The 22,294-nt window shown below is 43.0% G+C and overlaps 1 protein-coding gene across 5 annotated transcripts in view; it reads left to right on the forward strand.

Moving 5' to 3' along the window:
- The window catches only part of LOC132390859 (uncharacterized), a 175,212-nt gene that overhangs the window by 137,944 nt on the left and 14,974 nt on the right, over positions 1 to 22,294 (forward strand). For all 5 annotated transcript variants that reach the window (XM_059963398.1, XM_059963399.1, XM_059963397.1 and 2 more), the window contains one exon: positions 19,946 to 20,079. In XM_059963398.1, coding sequence (XP_059819381.1) covers positions 19,946 to 20,079 — 134 coding nt within the window. The remainder of the gene's footprint in view (positions 1 to 19,945; positions 20,080 to 22,294) is intronic.

A 22,294-nucleotide genomic window follows, 5' to 3' on the forward strand; every position in this document is an offset into this window, starting at 1 on the left:
AGAGATCGACCCAGTGAATGAAATGCTTTGGGGCGCTTTGAGGGACAGAGGGAACTAGGAGCATAAGTGCATTGTTCACTTAGGGAAGCATCTAAGATTGATAGATTGATGAAAAGTCATTTGGCAAACCGACCTTTTTCAGATACGGAATTGAGCATAGAAATTAGTAAGTGATGTTGTTGGTATAGAAGACGTTGTTGGGGCTTTGCTCAGACTATTATGTACAGTTTTTGTCATCCTGTTACAGGAAAGATGATGTTAATCTACAAGTGCTGAAGAGAAGTTTTCTGAAATTTGGGGGCCTGAGTTACAAGGAGAGGTTTCATAGACGAGGACTTCATTCCCTGGAACGTGAGTGGTGACCTGATAAGATCATGAGGGGCATAGTAAGGATGAAAGTACATTGTCTTTTTCACTGGGAGGAGGTGTTAATAACAAGAGGGCATAGGTTTAAGATTAGAGACAAAGGATTGAGAAGGAACGTCAAGGCAGCTTCTTCACAAAAAGGGTGCTGCACATTTGGAATGAGCTGCCAGAAATTGTGTTTGAGGCAGCCACATTAGCAACATTTAAAAGCCATTTAGAAAAGTACATGGATAGGGAAGGTTTAGAGGTCTATTGTCTAAATGCAAGCAGATAGGCAACGCTGGTGGCATGAGAGTTTGCATGCTGTAAGACTATGACTATTTGTTTGCTTTCAGCCCATATTCCTCCAAAAATCTTGCTTATTCATCTGCCTGTCCAACAGACTTTGAATGTTATAACAAGCCCACCTTTACAGCTTCCTTTGGCAAATCCTGGCACAAGTGTGTGGTTATGGCCCAAGTGCAGAGGGAGAGAAACTGAACAACTCACTGACTGGTAATAAGAACCATGCCGAATCTAAGGAAAAACAATGAAGGCTGGGTCAACAAGGTCATTAACTAAAACTCTCAAACTAAATCCTAACATTGACGCTGAGGCTAGGAGGCATTAACGTAATACTAGATGAGTACTGCTCCTTTACAGAGTCAATCTAAATGGTAGCCTTCTTCCTTGGAACGAGGATGAAGGTAGGCAGAGGGCATAGACATTGCTGTGCTTTTGATCAAGTTTTGACAAGACTACAACAACAGGAAGGGTGAAACACTGATTGGCTGGAACGTGCATATTCATGAGCGTGATTACCGAACCTGTTCTGCAGCCTGTCTGCAAGTGAACACAGACCCAACAATGCATTCCATGGTTATGAAAGTCCCCTCCTTAGGCACAGTTGCAACCCAAACTGGCACTTAGCAGGGTTAATAATCAACCCGTGTTGGCTTAAGCACTCGAGTGTGTGGAGATGAGATACGCATTCAGATTTGGATGCATTGGTGACAAGTACGTTATCAAGGTAAGCAAAAAGAAAATCTAAGACTACTAATACAATCCACCAGCCATTGGAAAGTCACAGCTGCATTTTTCAGTCCAAATGGTGTGTGCAAAAACTTGAAAAGCCAAACAGGGTTATCACAGCTGTTTTGGGAATGATATCCAAGCACACAGGCACCTAATGATAACCTCTAACTTTGGAAAAAATAACTTTCCGGCTAAACGTGGCAGAAAGTCTTGGATGTGTGGGACCGGGTAATGAACAGAGGTGTTGGCCTCGTTAAGGCATCAGTAATCATCAAATGCATGGCAATCATCTTCAGACTTGGGGACCAAATGGAGGGGTGAATCCAAGGGGTTGTTTGACCGGCGTACAATTCCGAGTCTTTCCATGTTGGCAAACTCAGTCTTTGCTGTTGTCAGCTTTTCTGGGTCCAGTCTACACAAGAGGGCATGAACCAGCTGACCAGTTGTGGGAATGTCATGTTCAACCCCAGGTCTTGCAGCTATAGTGGAGAATGTGGACTTTGTGAGATCTGGGAATTCACTCAGCAGTCGAGAAAACTCATAAGCGCTTGACAGAGTCATTGTGGGGAACTTACAGGGAGCAGGATAACAACCCATAGTCCTTGAAGATCAACTACCGCTCCTTGGGCACACAGGAAATCAGCACCAAGCAGAGGTCTGGATGCTTTAGCCAGGACGAAGTTCCACATGCAACATCGCCCACTGAAGCAGAGCATCACCCATCGTGTCCCGAAACTGGATCCTGCAGCCTCCGGTGAGGTTTCATCACTCCGCCTTCTCATCAATAGGCAACGCTGACAGCACTTGAGCAAGCATGTCACACAGGAAATGCTGCCCCAAAAGGGTGTCCATAATGTACAGCAGAGGACCCTGGCAGCTGATATCCATGGTGTTCACAGACCTCTGATGTCCCAATGCACTGGCACTGTCGAAGCTGCCAGGAGGTTGGTACTTTCTAGCATTCTTAATGGGTGCATTAGCAAGGGCAGTGCAAACTTGATCAGACATTTGCTGCATGAAGAGTTCTTCATATATGAACCAAGGCCTCAACTTACAATGCAGCTGATCAGCCTGTCGGGCACATTGTTTCTGAGCACACAGTAGAGAAGCCCTGGCCTGTTTCCATGGGTGCTTGTAGCATTGGACCAACTGTTCAGCAGCAGGAGCTCCCATGTCGATCTTATTCAGGGAAGTGTGGTGCCTTCTGGCTTTCAAAGGGGACATGCCAGTGGAGGATGACTGGAGGTTATTGTGGACAATCACTGCCCAGACCAATTGGGAGCTCCAGGATATGGGGTTGGAAGAGGCAAGGCAGTGCAGGATTGTCTCCACCTCCTGATTCACTCTCTCAGTCTGGCCATTAGATTGAGGGTGGAAACCAGATGAGAGGTTGGCAGTGGCTCCCACAAGAGAACAGATGGCCTTGCAAAAACAGGATGTGAATTGTGGTTTTCGATCAGACACTATATCCTGAGGGAAGTCAAGCAGCCTAAACGTGGGCAGGACCATCAGGGTGGCAGTCTCACAAGCCAACAGGAGTTTAGGGAGAGCAGAGAAGTGGACACTGGTGGAGAAGTGGGCCACAGCCACCAGAATGGTAGTGTTTTCATCAGACGGGGCAGACCATTAATGAACTCCATCGAGAGGTAGGACCAGGGATGGTGAGACACAGGCAGCAGGCAGAGCAGACCTGCAGGGCACTGGTGTGTTGCCTCACTCTGGGCACAAGTGAGACAGGAAGAGATGAAGTTGTTGGACATCCTGGGAAACAAAATCATCCCTTGAGAAATTCCAGGGTCCTTTGAATTTGTGGATGTCAATCAGATGGAAGGAGTGACCCTATCCCAGCAATGTCAAACAGCTGGATGGGACGTCCCCCACCTGAGCCTGGACCCGAATGTTTGGTGGCCCTGGCCTCCATCTCTACTTCCCAAATCACAGGACCGGCAATGCACAAGCGAGGAAGGATGGGCTCTGGATTGGCATTGTTCTTGGGCACATCGAACCTTCACATCCTTGCAGCTGGAATTGCAGGTGCAGGTGAAACAGGATGAAGGCTCTGAGTGTCTTGTGATTGGTCCACACCAAAAAGTGATGCTCTGAGCCCTCCAGCCAGTGTTGCCATGCATCCAGGGCTTCCTTGACAGGCAAAAGTTTTCTGTTTCCAACATCATAGTTACTGTCAAGCGACAGGAAAGAAAGGCACAGGGATATAACTGACTATCCAGAGAAGAGCATTGGGAGAGTACAGCTTCAATGCATCCACCTCAACGATGAATGGATGTGATGGTCCTGGATGCTCAAGAGCAGTGGTGAAGCATCACGGGGAATGATCGATCTGCTTCACTTGTCCAACAAAATCCTGCAGAGTGCATTTCTGGAGGCCACAATGGAACTGGAGTTTCTGATGAAGCAACGATACAAGTTTGTAAACCCCTTGAGGCACTTCACATGTTTGACTGTAGATAGTTTGGACCTTTCTGTGAATGCCTGAATCTTACACAGCTCCATTTGATCAATGGAAGGAGTGAGGAAATAGCCCAAAAAATAATACCTGCTCTTAATGAAACTCACATTTCTCTGGCTTGGTATAAGGATTATTGTTGAAGAGCCATCTGAAAACCCTTCAGACATTCTGGACATATTCCTAGAAAGAGCAGGAATAGGTCAGAATGTCATCAAAATACATGAAAACACTGGTTTAATATGTAGCACATTGTTGACCAGGGCTTGAAAAACAGCTGGAGCATTGACCTGACCAAATGGCATCACAAGATACTCATAGTGGTCAGTGGAGGTGTTCCATTCTGTCTTCCATTCATCCCCTTCTCAGATACAAACCAGGTTGTAATCATTGCTCAGACCTATCTTGGAGAATATGGTTGCTCCTTGGAGATGTTCAGGTGCAGAGGCAAGCACGGGAAGAGGGTAGCAGTTCTCCTCTATGATGTTGTTGAAGGACCGATAATCAAAGCAGGCATGGAGCTTGCCATCTTTCGTCCTCACAAAACAGAAACCCAACAGAAACAAAACAGAAATCGCTGTCGGGATTGATGGAAAGATAAATCCTAAGGCCAATGGCTCCTTGATGTATTCTACGATTGTCACCAGAATGAGAGAGGGAATAATGCTGGCCCCAGGGAGGACCAGTACTGGGTAAGAGGTCAATGGTGCAGTCATTGGGCTGGTGTGGAGGCAGAGAGTTGTCCTTCCTCTTACTGAAGACCTCAGGAATGTAAGTTATGACTTCAACAAACTTACAACTCATGTAATCCAGGAATTAATCAACCACCATATAGCTCCCTACACCACTTCTCTTACCCAACCACATTCCTCAGAGTGAAAAATAAATCCTTGACTCCTTTCTGATTATAACAATTATCAGAAATGTATGTTCTCTGATAATATCCATTAGAGGCATAGAGTCATAGAAAACTGCAGCACAGAAACAGGCCCTTTGGCCCATCTAGTCTATGTGTAACCATTTAAACTGCCTAGTCCCATCAACCTACATGCAGACCATAGCCCTCCATACTCCTACTATCCATGTATCTATCCAAACTTCTTTTAACTGTTGAAATTGCAATCACATGCACAACTTGCAATGGCAGCTCATTCCACACTTTCACCACTCATGTTCTCCTTAAACATTTCACCTTTCACCCTTAACCCATGACCTCTGGTTGTAATCTCACCCAACCTCAGTGGAAAAGCCTGCTTGCATTCCCCCTATCTATACCCCTCATAATGATGTATACTTCTATCAAATCTCCCCTCAATCTTCTACGTTCAAGGAAATAAAGTTTTAACCTATTCAATCTTTCCTCATATCTCAGGTCCTCCAGTCCCAGCAACATCCTTGTACATTTTCTCTGTAATCTTTCAATTTCATTTACATCTTTCCATCAGGTAGATGCAGACAATACTCCAAATTAGGCCTCATCGATATCTTGTACAACAGCAACATAACATCCCAACTCTTGTACTCAGTACTTTGATCTATGAAGGCCAATGTGCCAAAAGCTCTCTTTACAACCCTATCTATCTGTGATACCACTTCCAATGAATTAAGGACCTGTATTTCTAAATCCCTTTGTTCTCATAGAGCAATGAATGGGCATTGTGGGGGATCCTTCTAAGAGATTCATCGTGTAAGGCAGTTTACGCACATCATCACCAAGCCAACCTGTCTGTGCTTGGATGTTCATCTCCTGGGTAATAAAGCTCCTGTCGCCATTGGGATTAGTGGATTATCTGCCCGGAGGATGAATACTCGGTTCTGATCCAGAAACGGCTGGAAGAAATGGGGCACTAGTGGCTGAGGCTGATGAGGTTGTTACAGAGGAAGATGTAGGGGACACTGGGAGAGTGACTGTCCTGGCTAAGGGCTGATGCTGCTGTATTGCAGCAATGACAGCAGTAATGGCTGCCACCTGATTCTGCCTGTCTGTGGTGTGTTATTGAAACCATCGCTGCAAGTGCTGACAGCTGTTCATCCTGTTCAAACTGGACTTGCCCCTCTGAAAGCAATTGTTACACTGCACGAGCCAACCGAGAGGCCACTGACTTTAAACCTTCTCCATCTGACCAACAAAAGTCGTCTTGGACTGAGCTTGCCACTTTACGAGAAGCTGTTGCACTGTGTGAGCAACATCAGACAAGCCGGCCTCGACTGACTTCAGCCTCTTTCCAACCTGCCCAACAAAATTCAGGGCCGAGATCTGCTGTTCTCTCTCCACTGAATCCACTTTAGTGGTTGAGCCTTGCTGACACAAGTCTTCAGTTATGGCCCAAGTGCAGAGGAAGAGACACTGAAACATATGAAGAATTCACTGACTTTTAGTAAGTTCTGAGCAGAATTAAAGGTAAAACATTAAATGCTAGACCAACAGAGCAGTTAACTAAAACTCTCGGCCTTAAAGCTAACAACAACCCTGCAGCTAGCAAGCAGTAACTTAATACTACATGAATACCGCTCCCTTACAGAGTCAATCTAAATGGTAGTCTTCTTTCCCAGATCAAAGATGAGGGTAAGCAGAGGCAAAGATGTTGCTGTGTTTTTGGTCAAGTCTCGACAAGACAGGCACAAGAGGAAGGAATTCCACCACGCTGAAACAGTAATTGGCTGGAATGTGAACACTCACACACACGATTGCTGAGCCCGTTCCGCAGCCCACCTGCAAGGGCATGGCAGCACAATCCGTGGCTGTGACAAATCTTTCCACATACACACTAACCTCTCCACATAAAACCTTAGGACCATAAGATATAGGAGCAGAATTAAGCCATTTCCCATCGAGTCTGCTCCAGCATTTCATCATGTCTGATCCAATTTTCCTCTTAGCCCCAATCTTCTGCCTTCTCCCCGTATTCCTTCATGCCCTGACCAATCAAGAATCTATCAAACTCTGTCTCAAATATACATAGACAGTCTCCACAGCTGCTTGCGGCAAAGAATTCCACAGATTCACCACACTCTGGCTAAAGAGGTTCTCCATCTCGATTCTAAAAAGATGCCCCTCTATTCTGAGGCTGTGTCCTCCGGTCTTAGAGTCTCCCACCATAGGAAACATCATCTCCACATGCACCCTATCAAGGCCTTCCACCATTCGATAAGGTTAAATAAGGTCCCCCTCCATGCTTCTGAATTCCAGCAAATACAGGCCCAGAGCCTTCAAACTCTTTTCATATAACAAGCTATTCAAACGTGGAATCATTTTCATGAACCTCTTTTGAACTCTCATGTTTCAGTACATCCTTTCTAAGATAAAGGGCCCAACACTGCTCACACTACTCTAATTGAGGCTGACCAGTACTTCATAAAGTCACAACATTACATCCTTTCTTTTATATTCTATTCCTCTTAAAATGAATGATAACATCTCATTTGTCTTCCTCACCACAGACTCAACCTGCAAATTAACCTTTCAGGAATCCTGCACAAGGACTCCCAAGTCCCTTTGCAAATCAACTTTTTGTATTTTCTCTCCATTTAAAATATAGTCAACCCTTTCATTTCCTCTACCAGAGTGCATGACCATACACTTCCCAACACAGTATTCCACTTGCCATTTCTTTGTCCATTCTTCTAATCTAAGTACTTCTACTTCCTCAAAACTACCTGCTCCTCCACCCATCTTCATACTGTCAGCAAACTTTGCAACAAAGCCAGCAATTTCATCATCTAAATCACTGATTTATAACACAAAAAGAATCAGTCCCAACACAGGCCCTGTGGAATACCATTAATCACTGGCAGCCAGTCAGAAAAGGCTCCCTCCATTCCTACTCTTTGCCTCCTGTCAGTCAGCCATGCTAGAATCTTTCCTGTAATACCATGAGCTTGTAGCTTGTTAAGCAGCCTCATGTGTGGCAACTTGGCAAAGGCCTTCTGAAAAGCCAAGTACACAACATCAACTAATTTTACATTGTCTATCCTGCTTGTTATTTCTTAAACGAATTCAAACAGATTTGTCAGTCAAGATTTTCCTGAGGAAACCTTGCTGATGATGGCCTACTTTATCACGTGCCTTCAAGTACCCTGAGACCACAACTCCAACATCTTTACAACCACAGAGGTCAGACTAACTGGCTATAGTTTCCTTTCTTCTGCGTCTCTCCCTTCTTGATGAGTGGAGTGACATTTGCAATTTTCCAGTCTTCTGGAACCATTCCAGAATCTAGTGATTCCTGAAAGATCATTACTAATGATCATGATTTCTTCAGCCACCTCTTTCTGAACCCTAGGGTGAACATCATCTGGTCCAGGTGACTTATCTACCTTCAGGCCATTCAGTTTCCCAAGAACCTTCTCTCAAGTTATAGTAACATCACACAAGCCATTACCCCTTCTACCTAGAACTTCCACCATACAGCTAGTATCTTCCACAGTGAAGACTGATGCAAAATGCTTTTTCAGTTCTTCTGTCATTTCATTGTCCTCCTTTACTATCTCTCCAGTATCATTTTCCAGCAGTCTGATATCCACTGTCACCTCTCTTTTACACATCTGAAGTAGCTTTTGGTATCGTCTTAAATATTATTGGCTAGTTTACTTTCATATCCCACCTTTACCTTCTTAATGACTTTTTAGTCACCTTCTGTTGGTTTTAAAAGCTTCAAATTGTTACGTATTCAGGCAACAATAAATATACGAGTTAGGCAAGGGTTTATATAACAAATAACATGTTTATTAAACACAGAAAACAAACCCCCCAAAAGTAAACAAACACTAACGTAACCGGAAATCAGCTGCTGTGCAGCAGCTTAAACAGATCTTAAAGCGATGTTGCAAAAACAGTTCTTTATAGTATTGCCACAAGTTCGATATGTTCACAGTCCATTTAAGGGAGAGACTTTTTAAGATGATTTAAATTCTCTTTCACATCGCTTTGCTTCAGTCCCCGAAGTCGAACTTTTTCCCACGAAGAATTTACGAAACGAAACGGCTTAAAGGCACTGACCTTTCCTTTATCACACTGTCCTCAATCTTCTGCTATCCCACAGAGATTAACACAAGAACTGTCAACAAATTCCTTCCGAATAAGGATCAAACAAGGTCGAACCCGTTTCACCGTCGAAAATCGATTCTCCTCGATCTTTAATTCCCGAACTCTGATCTTCACTCTCCACTGATTCTCAACTAGCAGTATTGTAAAGAAACTGCTGGCAATGACCTTTTAAACTTTAGGCATTAGATAAAAACTTCATCCTTCAACTAAACTGCGTCATCACATTAAATCACACAGTGGCATGAAGTCAACATGGCAAATCCCGCCACGAACTGCCCCTCTCAAAGGGTGGGGTCTTCCTTTTATAACCTGTAAAAAAAACTGTCACATGATCTCTACTGGCGGGAAAATGACATCACTCCACCATCACAAGACCATTACCTCAAGTCCAGTATAGCTTCAACCCCAGTCACGTGACAAGGGTACCACTGTCATGTGTCACGAGTACGTAACAAAATCCTCTAACTTCCCATTAATTTTTGTCCTGTCTTTGGCTTTTATGTTAGCTTTGATTTCTCTTGTTAGCCATGGTTGTGTCATCTTGCCTTTAGGATACTTGTTCCTCTTTGGGATATCCTGTGCCTTCCAAATTGCTTCCAAAAATTCCAGCCATTGCTATTCTAATATCATCCCTACCAGTGTTCTTTTGCAATAAATTCTGGCCAACCCCTCTCTCATGTTTCTATAATCCCCTTTACTCCACTGATACAACTGACTTTAGCTTCTTCTTCTCAAATTTCAGGGTGAATTGATCATATTATGATCACTTCCCCTGAGAGTTCTTTAACCTTGTGCTCACTAATCAATTCAGACTCATTGCACAACACCCAACCCAGAATAACTGATCCTCTAGTGGGCTGAATCATGTGCTGCTCTGCAAAGCCATCTCCTAGGCACTCTACAAGTTCCTCCTGATTTTCAGCACCAACCTGATTTTCTCAATCTACCTGCATATTGATGCGCTCGTGACTATTGTAACATTGCCCTTTTGGCATGCATTTTCTATCTCCCATTGTAATTTGTAAGCCACATCCTTACTACTGTTTGGGGTCTGTATACAATTCCTATCAGGGAGTTTTTACCCTTGCAGTTCCTTAGCTCTATCCACAATGATTCAACACCTTCCAGCCCTATGTCACCACTTTCTAATTATTTGATTTCATTTTTTACCAACAGAGCAATACCGCCACCCCCCCCCCCCCATTCCTTCCTGCCTGTCCGTTTGATACAATGTGTATCCTTGGACATTAAGCTCCTAGTTATAATGTTTCAGCCATAATTTTGTGATGCCTACATCATACCTGCAAGCCTGCAACTGTGCTGCAATTCATCTACCTTTTTCCATATACTGCACACATTCAAATACAACATCTTCAGTCCTGTTTTCACCCTTTTCGATTTTGTCCATCTTTTATATTGCAATTCACCCTGATGACTGCAATTTTGCTCTGTTTGTAATCCAGCTACCTCATCTTCAGCACTTACCTGCCTTTCCTGCAATACTTCTTGCATTGAAATATAGACAGCTCAGGACATTAGTTACACCATGCTCAACCATTTGATTCCCAACTTTATTTAAGGGCTTATCAACATCTGCCTCCACAACCTCTCCACTAACAATTCTCACACTCTAGTTCTCATCTCTTGTAATTCTATTTTAAGCCCCACGTGCAGCATTAAAAAACCTTCGCACAAGGATATTAGTCCCACTCCAGTTCAGTTGCAAACTGTCCCCTCTGTACAGCGTCCCACTTTCTCTGAAAGAGAGCCCAATGATCCAAAAATCTTTTGCCCTCCCTCCTACACTAAGCTACATATTAAACTGTATGATCTTCCTAGTTCTGGTGTCACTGGCTCGTGGCACGGGCAGCAATTGTGAGATCACAATCCTGGAGGCCCTGCCCTTTAACTTAGCATCCAACTCCCTGAACTCCCTATGCAGAACCTCATCACTTGTCCTACCCATGTTATTGGTATCATGGACTATACTCATGGTATATGGAGGAATTTAAGGAGGGGGGTTATATGGGAGGCAGAGTTTGAGGGTCGGCACAACATTGTGGGCCGAAGGGCCTGTAATGTGCTGTACTATTCTATGACTTTTGGTTGTTCACCCTTTCACTTAAGATTGCTAAGGACTCAATCTGAAATACCCTAGACCCTGGTACCCAGGAGGCAACGTACTATCCAGGAATCTCGTTCTCACCCACAGAACTTCCTGTCCATTCCCCTAAATAACAAATCCCCTATCACCACAGCATGCCTCTTCTCACCCCCTTCCCTACTGAGTAAGAGGCAGATTCAGTGCCAGAGACCCGACCACTGTGACCTTCTTCTGTTAGGTCATTCCCCCCGATGGTATCCAAAGTGAAATACCTGTTGTTGAGGGGGATAGCCACAGGGGTACTCTGCACTGGGTCCTTAACCCCTTTCCCTTTCCTGACTGTCACCCAGCTTCCTGTGTCCTGCATCTTGGGTGTAACTACCTCTCTATATGTCCCATCTATAAGCTGCAGTTGGATGCTCTTCTCACAGTTGCAGTTGTCAGGGACACTGGAGGTCTCCCTACCTCCCATATCCCACAAGAGGAGCATTCAACTATCCTACCTAGCATCTCTGTGGTCCTAGCTGAACAGATATAATGAAGGGAAGGAAAAAAATTAACTAAGAGCTTTTCTTTTCCTCTAGTTCCCCCTAGTTTTAGAGTCCCATATGCTGGGCTAAAGACTGACTATTTGCCTTATCTATGTCTCTCGTGATTTTATTATTTCTATAAGGTAACCCCCTCAGCCCTCGATGTTCCAGGGAAAATAAGTCCCAGTTTATCAAGCTTCTACCAAGCCCTACATTCCCAGTAGCGATCTCCTGAGTCTTTTCCAAACCCTTTTCAGTTCAATGAAATCTTTCCTATAGCTGAACTGCAAATAATACTTAATGTTTATTCACAACAATTTTACTTTTCCTTAATAAATGCAACAACTTTTAGGAAAATGGTTGATATATTGCATTAGTAGCTATTTCAATATGCTGAAAGAACAGTCTTGAGCTGAAGAAATAGAATGACAAAAGTGAGCTAATATTTTGCATATTGTGAAGTATGACTATGTCAGCTATTCTGTTGGTAAAGCATCAACAATCAGCATAAAAATCAACAAAGAACAACCTCCCCTTCACGCTCTGATGATTACATTTCTCATTGCTTCTATTAGGCAGCCAGCATAATCAAAGACTCACTCGCATCTTTCTTCTCCCTCCTCCCATCGGGCAGAAGACACAAACGTCTGAAAGCATATACCACCAAGCTCAAGGACAACTTCTAGTTAACTGTTATGACTATTGAACAATCCCTTAGTATGATAAGATGGACTCGTGACCTCACAATTTACCACATTATAGCCTTACATCTTATTGCCTGTCTGCATTACATTTTCTCTGTAACATTTTATTTTACATTCTGTTATTGTTTTCCCTTATATTACCTCAGTGTACTGATGTGGTGAAATGGATGGCATGCAAAACAAAGCTTTTCCATAACACCTATCAATAATCAATTTAAAAACACCATGTTATTAATTAAAATGAAGCTTCAATAAATGACTGTCGTAAGGTGGGCATTGAGAACAGGCCCAAATGCAAGACAGAGACACTAAACTACCAGGAACAGGACTAGACATGAGAAGGAAGCAAGGAAAGTGGGGAAGAAAGGACACTGGACATGACACAGGCCCTGGACAAGACAAGGATTCCAGGCCTGGGCTAGGACTTGACTAGAATAGCAGAACCAGGACATGGAACTAGGAACTAGGAGCCTGGGCTTGGACTCAGAGCCAGAGACTGGACAAGGACCCAGAAACTGGGTCTTGACTCAGGCTCAGACCCCAGAACTAGGCAAGGACATGATGAGGTTACAGGATGAGGAAAGGCAACAGGACTGGACATGAGACTCCTGGCCAGGACAAGGGAACCACAGCACCAGGCTGGGTAAGATACTCCTAGGCTGGGCAAGGCACATGGGCAAGAGGAGAACACAAAGCCGTGGATTGGACAGGACAAGGTTCTTGTACATGGCTAGACCCCAAAGCAAGGAAGAGACAGGAGTGCAGAACTTTGGTTGAGAGTGAGACAGGAACATGGAACACAGAGCCTGGACCATCCTTGGAAACAGGACATAGGGCCAGGACTTACTACACTGAATACAGAATACAATAAGACAGTTCCCAACACAAGGTAGCAGCAGACAGCCAGACTTACCTAGCAAAGGCATGGACACAGAGACAGTTCAAAACAACAAAAGACAGTTCCTTATCTTGCTCCAGTGGTTGAACTTGACAGCAGTGAAGGGAAGGGATACAGACAGGAACAATCCAGCCACCAGAAGCTGAATTCTGAAGTTATTTATGAGGCCAGCCCAAACAAGAATCAGCTGCCTCGACAGAAACTGGGGAAAACCAGAAAACCTGGAATAAGGAACGTGGACTGGACTGTGAACCAGAATGCAGACTTCATGGTCCGGACCATGACAGACACAGTGCATTGTAATGGTGCACATCACTGCCACTCTCCATGAGGGTGATGTAGTGAGTTTACTTTGTGACAATGTCCTTTTGAAACATGTACCTCTTTTCTACAACCATTAAGATTCTCTCCTCTTCCAAGCTCTGTTTCACATTTGAGATGAGCTGAGTGCATTGCGTCAGTGCAGAACTAAATTAAAACCAGAAAACTGAACTACATGCAGAAAGTTTTGGAAATGTGCACCTGGTCAATCAGCATTTAAATAAGGAAGCGCAGGTCATGATATTTGCAATGTGTACAATCATTAGAATTATTGGACAAAAGAATGCCACTCCATCCTCAATCATTGTTAGCTCCAAACTGAGCAATCCAATCACGGAAACAGAAGCAACGTTATTTACAACCGCTGATGAATAATATCTCACTGGCAAGTACCTGAAAGGGGCTGACAAAATTTACAGTTTTAAGGTTTAAAGTGAGAGGGACAAAGTTTAAGGGAGATTTATGAGGCACATTTTTTACGCGGAGAATGGTAGGTGCCCAGAACAGGATGCCAGGGAACGTGTTGGGAGCATATACAACCGTCATGTTCAGCAGTGTTTTGATGATAGTGGGAAGTACTTGATAGATAAGGCAACATGTTGGGAGATCAATAATTAATTATGTAAGCATTATGTCAGTTCCCCTTGCTCAGCTCCAAACTGAATTCAGTCAAGTGACTGTAGGCCCACAATTCTTAATTTGCAGCAATTAAAAAGCGACACCACAGTTCAGCATCTGCAGCAGTCAAAGCTGTAATAATGACAGAACTCGTAGCGCTGACCATCATTGTTGAGTCAGGCCTGCAGCCACTTCTGATGGCTACACGTGCACAGTTAAAGTGGAAACGCAGATGTTCCTGTCGGTGAAATCCTACACCTCCACAGGGTACACTATCGCAGTTAGTACAGCTGCAATCATTGCAGAATCAATGTTTTCCATGAACTTTAACTTAATTCACCATTTTTAATGCATGTGCCATTGGAGACATTGTTATGTAGAATGGAGTGCATTTGTGTTCAAACTGCATAGAACATAGGACATAGAAACAGAGAACAGTATGGCATAGGGACAGACCCTTTGCCCACCATATCTATGCCAACCATAATGCCAATCTACCTAGTTCCATCTGAATGCACAATGTCTATCAATTCACTGCCTGTTATTTCTCTGCGTAACTGCCCCTTGAAAATTACAATTGTATCTGCTTCCATCACTTCCCCTGAGAGCAAGTTCCAGACACCTGCCACCCTCTGTGTTAAAATAAAACTGTACTCTCTAACAATTATATTCTATCAGATTACCAATCAGCCTCCAACATGCCAGAGAAATTAATCTGAGATTATCCAATCTCACTTTATAGCTGATACTCTCCAATCCATTAAACCTCCTCTGTATCCTCTCTAAAACCTCTGCATCCTAACTATAGACAACCAGAACTCTCCAAATCCTATAGCGAGGCAACTAGAACTCTGAAACGTCTACATCCTTCCTATAGAGTGACAACCAGAATTCTCTAAAACCTCTACATCCTTCCTATAGAATGACAACCAGAATTCTCTAAAACCTCTACGACCTTCCTAAAGAGGGTTTTGAAACCGATGCCCTATATGCAGTCTTACTAGAGTTTTATACAGCTGCAAAGTTACTATCCAATTTTTGTATTCAATGCCCTGACCAATGAAGGCAAGCATTCCATATACCTTTCTCTACCACCCTATCCATTGCTGTGCCCACTTACAGGGTGCTATTGACTTTAGCACCCCAAAATCCCTCTGTACATCAATGCTCCTAAGGGTATTGCCATTATAACATACTTTCCTCTTATATTTAACCTCCTAGTAAGAAACTCCTCGCACTTTTCCAGATTAAATTCCGTCTATTTTGTCCATCCAAACTTCTATTTATATTAAATAGAGCAGGAGATCACAGAGAGAGTTGGAAACACTTTCTACCTTGTGGGAATTATGTGTCAGTTTTATAAAGCGACCAGGGCCTGGTGGGACTTATCTGCAGAATAGGAGATTGCTTGTTTTAATAGTAACTGAGCAAGGGTCAATAAAAAGAAGTAGGGGTGAGTGGAGCAGCCATTGTTGAGGTGGCCAGTGTTGGAGTGAGAGGCTTCAGCTCAACAATGAGAACAGGTGGGGGCTAAGAGTGCTGAGTTCTGACCTACAGTATGTGAGTGCAAAGCTCAAGGATTTCAGAGAGAAAGCACAGATAAGAACAGTTAAGTGTTTCTTGGTGCCTGTAATCCTTAGTCCTTAATTGAGTGCAGGCAGGATGGTAGGTAATGCTCCTCCTCTAACATGCTGGATTTCAGTCTCCCTGATGACGGTCTCCAGGTTTGTAGAAGAAAACCTGGTACGAGTAGCAGAGGGCTATTTCAAAAACCAGATGAGCTCAACACCTTTTATGATCGCTTTTAAAGGGAGAATAAAACCGCAACTATGACGATCACTGCAGCATTCGATGACTCTGTTATCTCTATCTCTGGGCTGTCCTTCAAGAGAGTGAATCCTGGCAAAACAGGATCTAATAGAGTACCTGGTGAGGCTCTGAAAACCTATGCCAACCAACAGGCAGAGTATTCTAAGACACTTTCAATCTCTCACTGCTATAGTCAGAAATTGCCACCTGCTTCAAAAGGGCAACAATTATACCAGTGTCCAAGGAGACAGCGCAAGCTGCCTCAACAACTATCGTCCAGTAGCACTCACATCTATGGTGATGAAATGCTTTGAAAGGTTGGTCACAGCTAGAATCAACATGTCTCAGGAAGGACTTGAACCCAATGCAGTTTGCCAGTTGCCACAATAGATCTACCGCAGATGCGATCTCAATGGATCTCCACGCAGGCTTAGTCAGAAGGATAATACAAATACTTATCTCAGGAAGCTGTTTATTGACTATAGTTCAGCATTTAACACCATCATTCCTACAGTCATAATTGAAAAGCTACAGAACCTAGGCCTCTGTACCTCACTCTGCAACTGGATCCTTGACTTCCTAACCAGAAGGCCACAATCTGTGCAGATTGGAAATAACATCCCCGCCTCATTGACAATTAACTCTGGCCCTCTACAGGGATGCTGTAGCCCACTGCTGTACTCTCTCTACACCCAACTGTGTGGCTAGGCACAGCTCAAACAGCATCTGTAAATTTACTGATGATACAACCATTGTTAAAAGAAATTCAGATAGTGAAGAAAGGGTGCACAGGAGTGAGATATATCAGTTAGTTGCTTTTGTCGCAGCAACAACCTTGCACAACGTCAGTAAGACCAAAGAGCTGATTGTGGACTTCAGGAAGGGTAAGACAAGGGAACACAAACCAATCCTCACAGAGGAATCAGAAGTGGAGAGAGTGAGCAATTTCAAGTTTCTGGATGTCAATATCTCTGAGGACCTAAGCTGGATGCAAGATATTGATACAGCTAAACAGAAGACAAGGAAGTGGCTATACTTCATTCGGAGTTTGAGGAGCTTTGGTTTATCAGCTAAAACATTCAAAAACTTCTACAAATATGCTGTGGAGAGCACTCTGAATGGCTGCATCACAGTCTGGTATAGGCAGGGGACTTCTGCATAAGATTGAAGTAAATTGCAGAAACCTATAAAATTAGTCAGCTCTGTCATGGGTACCAGCCTCTGTAGAATCCAAGACATCTTCAAGTTGTGGAGCCTCAGGAAGTTGGTGTTCATCATTAAGGATCCCCAGCACCCAGGACATGCTCTCCTCTCATGGTAATCATCAGGAAAGAGGTACAGAAGCCTGAAGCCACCCACTCAGCGATTCAGGAACAGCTTCTTCCCCACTGCCATCGGATTTCTAAATGGGCATTGAACACTACCTCACTACATTTTTATTTCTGTTATTTTGCACTACTTATTTTAACTTATCTATTTAATAAGCATATATATACCTAATGTAATTCAGTTGTGTTCTCTGTATTTATTTATCATGCATTTCATTGTACTGCTGCTGTAAAATCAACAAATTTTACCACATATGCTATTCATATTAAATCTGATTCTGATTCTGATTCTGACTACATCTGCAGGGAGGTCACCCAACTTCAACTCCTGACTGTCAAGGTCAAGGAACTGGAGCCGGATCTGGATGGATTCAGGACCATCCAGGAGGCTGAAAATCTCATGGCTGAGACCTTTACTGAGGTGATCACACCCAGAGTGCAGGCTTAAGGTTGTAGGTGGGTGAACACCAAGAGAAGTGAGGGGAATAAGCAGTCCGCGCAGAGTTCCCCTGTGGCCATTCCCCTCAGCGATAAATATACCCCTTTGGATACCATCAGAACACAGCAGCAGCAGCCTAGCCAGGGACAGTGTGGTCGGCTCAAATGCTTAACAGGGAAAGGCGAAATCAGGCAGAGCAATAGTGATAAATGACTCAATAGTTATGGGAACAGACAGGGAATTCTGTGGCTGTAAAAGAGACGCCAGGATGGTGTGGTGCTCCCAGGTGCTTGGGTTCAGAAATGTAGATGGGTGGGTTAGTAAGATTGGTGGTGTTGTGGATAGCATAGAGGACTGTCAAAGAATAGAGTGGGATATAGATCAGTTGTAGATATGAGCAGAGAAATGGAAGGTAGAGGTTAACCTGACCAAGTGTGAAATGTTGCACCTTAACAAATTTCACGACATATGCCGTTGGTATTAAATTTGATTCTGATTCTGATTCTGACTACATCTGCAGGAAGTGCACCCAATTTCAGCCCGTTAGGCCAAATGGCATAATTCTGCTCCTATGTCTTATGGTCTAATTCATGATTTTAGAACAGCTCTGTAGAAATGTTTATAATCCATTTATTCATAAATGATTTGACAATTAACTTAATCCTTTCTCTGTATCCCAGTTCTTATTTCACCTTCGATAAAGAAAATAAAAAAAATCATTATGATCCATGCTTTTGATTTCCTGGTTTTCTATCAAAAAAGTGACATCGCCTGTATGATGACTTCACTATCCCAAGACACAGAGATTTTCTATAAATCACGTCACACTAAAGGGCATTTCTGAATGGGGCAAATAGACATTTCAGAATCTGTTAAATTTTTGTAGGAAATTTTCTTCTCTGCCAATAGTAATTAAGGCCCTTTCACCACTGCCTTCAGATTTCAACCTAACTTTTTTCTATTTTTTCAGTTAATTTCTTTAAATTGCATTCAAGCCCTTTTACTAAGAGAAGAAACACAGTTGATCCAAGTATCCTAAGTGGTGAATTGGTGTGATAAAGCTGATTAAATTTTCTCAGCTGATTAAATATCACCCTCAAAAGGCCTTGGCAAAATGTTTTCTTCAAGTATCACTTCCAAAATGTTACCATGGAAAAACTCTGGAAGCACTTAGCAGGTCAGTCAACATCTATGGAAAAAAAAGCAATTAACATTTCAGAATGAAGTCCCTCCATCAGAACTGGGAATGAGAGAAAACATGGAGAATATTTGGTGGGATGTCTGCAGCAAAGGGAATATTTCTGAAAAAAATGACACCAGTGCTGTTTCTAAGACTTACAGAGATATTAATGTTATAGAATGATTATAAAATATTGAGAGAGCTCGGCGGACGGAGAGGCCTCTCTAACTAGATGCCCATCTTCCTTCACCTGGAGCCAGAGTGGAAGAGACTCACTCCAGAGTGGGATTCCTCAGTCACTTGAGGAAGTGGTCCTCCAGGAGCTGAATTTACTCATGTCCTACCCACTGTCTTTCAAGACAGGAGGGTGTCAACCACCATCACCACCTTAAAAAGTTGTATAAGCGGGTGGAACAACGGCATTGAGAGCAGAGCTCCCACCTCACAGATCCAACACCGAGGTTCAGCCCTGAGTTTGGATGCTGTCTGCGTGAAGCTTGCAACATTCTTCCTGTGATTATGTGGGGTTTTCTCCCATGTCCCACTGTATATTGCCCCTAATATGTGAATAAGTGTTAGAATCTTAAGAACTTTGATGAGAATGTGAAAGAATAAAATATGATGAATGTAGGATGATTGAAAATGGATCTTTGATGGTTAACATGGAACTAGCAAGAGGAGAGGCCTCTCTCTGTGCTATCTGACTATATAAGTAATGTTCTGGGAACAATATTAACATGGTTTTTGAGGAATCTCACTGTCTTGACCTGCCAATGCAAATATTGTACTTCTGCTTTTCTCCTTTCATTAGAGCAGCGTAGTTCCAAAGCATTGGGCAGCTTAAATGCTGTAATATCAGTCAGCACCAGATAGCCACAATTCGCTGGGGCTATACCCCCTCTACCACTGTAGCAGTGTTGAAAGTATGATGGAAACTTATTTTACGAGTCATTCACAATCTCTCTTTTGCTTGTCTGTTATTACTTCACTTAAGATTATCTCTTCACTTAAACATAAGCTGTGAGTTTGCTACAGCACCCATTGGGCTTTGTTGAAAGGGAAGATTTATGAGTCAAAAGGGTTGTAATGTACCTCGAGTGACTCTGTTTTTCCCACTGCTCAGGCTATATTGATGAGGAACAGTTTGTTGCCTGGATATTGAAACTACCACAGGATGATGTGAAGTCAGTTCTGCACTTCTCCATCATACCAGAGGAAATCATCACAGCAAGTAAAGGCCAGTCACTTAGCTTAACTGTAAGTAACTCGTAACACTTCTTGTCATGAATTTTACTCTTACAAACACTCATTGGACAATTTATATAGTACATCATGTTATTTACCAAGATATGAACACACTACAAAGCAATCCTATTTGTATTTTGGGCATTTTATTTGTAGTTAATTCTCCTGATAGTGAAATTGAGAACAGTAATATTATTTCCAGTTTCTTTTTGTTTCTTTGGCAACAGCTGTGCAATTCAGGGTGCCTGTAGCTTTAAATGACACTGGGAGAGTTCACAGGAAACTGGCAGCAATTATTTTGAGGCTTCAAGATAGTACTGGGGATGTAAGAGCTGCTGGTAGTGTGCTTTGGAGACTTTACTCCGAGGCACCATCTTCCCTTGCAGGGGGCTTCTCCCAGATTAATGGAGATGTCACTCACATCGTGGCCAATCTTTCTCTCAGTAGTGTAGATTATCCACTTATACCCTTACTGCCTTCTGTGGGGTCATGCTGCAGTGCTTCAAGACGGGGGGGGGGGGGCCTCACCCCCATTTGAGGGAAGACAATGAACATTGAGTTTATCAGCCACAACCACATCCCAAAGTGCAAAGTAAGCTGAATTTTCCAGAGGTCAGAAATAAATAGTTTTCCCCAAGACCGTCATGTGAATTTTTTTGATCCTGTCAGTGCCTTGGGACTGACTTGCAAAGGGTAGACTGGGTAAGGTCAGTGTGATGTAGAGGTGTTGGATGGGCTCTGTCTCTTGAAGAGAAAAACTGGGTCCACCACGATAGCAGGTGTTTTATTAAGTGCTCCCAATTTTTCACACAGTCCCAAAATATGAAAATATATGTACAATGAGGAACAATATGATATATTGTATATTTACACAGATATGCAATATAATACTTATACAGATCAACTGATATTCAACTCCTTTATCACAAGCACCTGCCACAAATAGCTTTACTGAGACGTGCCCAGAACCGCCAAACCAGAAACAAATGAGCAGACAAACAGAGTAATGGAACATTCGACAAACAACAAGCATAAAACAAATAAACATTTATGTATTGATAACCTTGACTGTTAGTCCCTGTATGTGTCCGTGTGTATCACTTTGAGCTTGTAAAATCATTGCAGTGCTGCCCAAGACCAATGACAGAGCTCTCTGTCACAGTCAGTGCAGGTGCTGAGACTTGCTACCGGTGGGTGACGTGGGACAAACGGATGGCTGGTGGAGTGAGTGGAGGAGCTGATCTGATAACCGCTGAGAAAACAAACGGCTGTTTAATAAAAGGAAATGTCCACTCGCAAGATGTGTCTCAGTACTTGTAGTGCTTGTTTTTTCAACCTGAAATAGAGTTTGGAGAAGGGATTGGCTTTTTCTCAGGGTCTCTGCATTGATTTCTGGTTAAGAGGTTCAAGGACTGTGCTTGAGAGCAAGGTCTGGGAGAATTTATGTAAGTTTGTTGCTCTAGATAAAGTCAAGTCGTCCATAGTTCTGAGGCTCCCTGTAGATAGAAATAAGTACTTGCTTGCTGGATTTGATTTATTTGAGCTGGATGGCCAGTTTGGAACTTCAAAGAGGAAACCAACCAGAACCCCACATTCACGACTCTCTTGCCATTTTGAGATGACAGTCAAGTGCTAAAGCTGCAAGATTGCAAATCAATTTGGATGAGAATTAAATGCCATCTTAGTTGTGAAGTTTCTTCAGACTCGTTCCACAAGTTTATACAACTTCTATGCCTTGCCTAACATGGTGAGCATTCTTTGAAGATAAAAAAAGAAAAATGATCTATTGACACTTCCTTAAAAACCATTTTTAACACATTGTGTTATATTGGCTAGTAACTAATAGCTAGATTAGCTACCAACCAATCTGCTGCAGTATAATTACGTGCCATTACAAACGAATAGTGGTGATGCTGAGCTTTGAAAACTGCATGTGATACTTAGATCCTGATGCAGGGTTTCAGCCCCAAACATCAATAATTCCTTCCTGCTCGATCCCTGAATTCCTTGAGTAGATTATTTGTTGCTCCAGATTCTAACATCTGCAGTCTCTAATGTAGGAATTTCAACAGACTTCTACAGTCTTGGATACCACACACCTTGCCCTAACTAACACCAACTCCCTCTGCCTCAACAGTCCACATTTACTATGTGACAGGCAGTGAAAGCCCACTTACTCTATATCATCCAGCAGGCTGAGAAAGACTGAGAGAGACAGAGAGATAGA

This window comes from Hypanus sabinus, chromosome 3 (genome assembly GCF_030144855.1).
Source record: "Hypanus sabinus isolate sHypSab1 chromosome 3, sHypSab1.hap1, whole genome shotgun sequence".
In the NCBI taxonomy this organism is placed as follows: domain Eukaryota; kingdom Metazoa; phylum Chordata; class Chondrichthyes; order Myliobatiformes; family Dasyatidae; genus Hypanus; species Hypanus sabinus.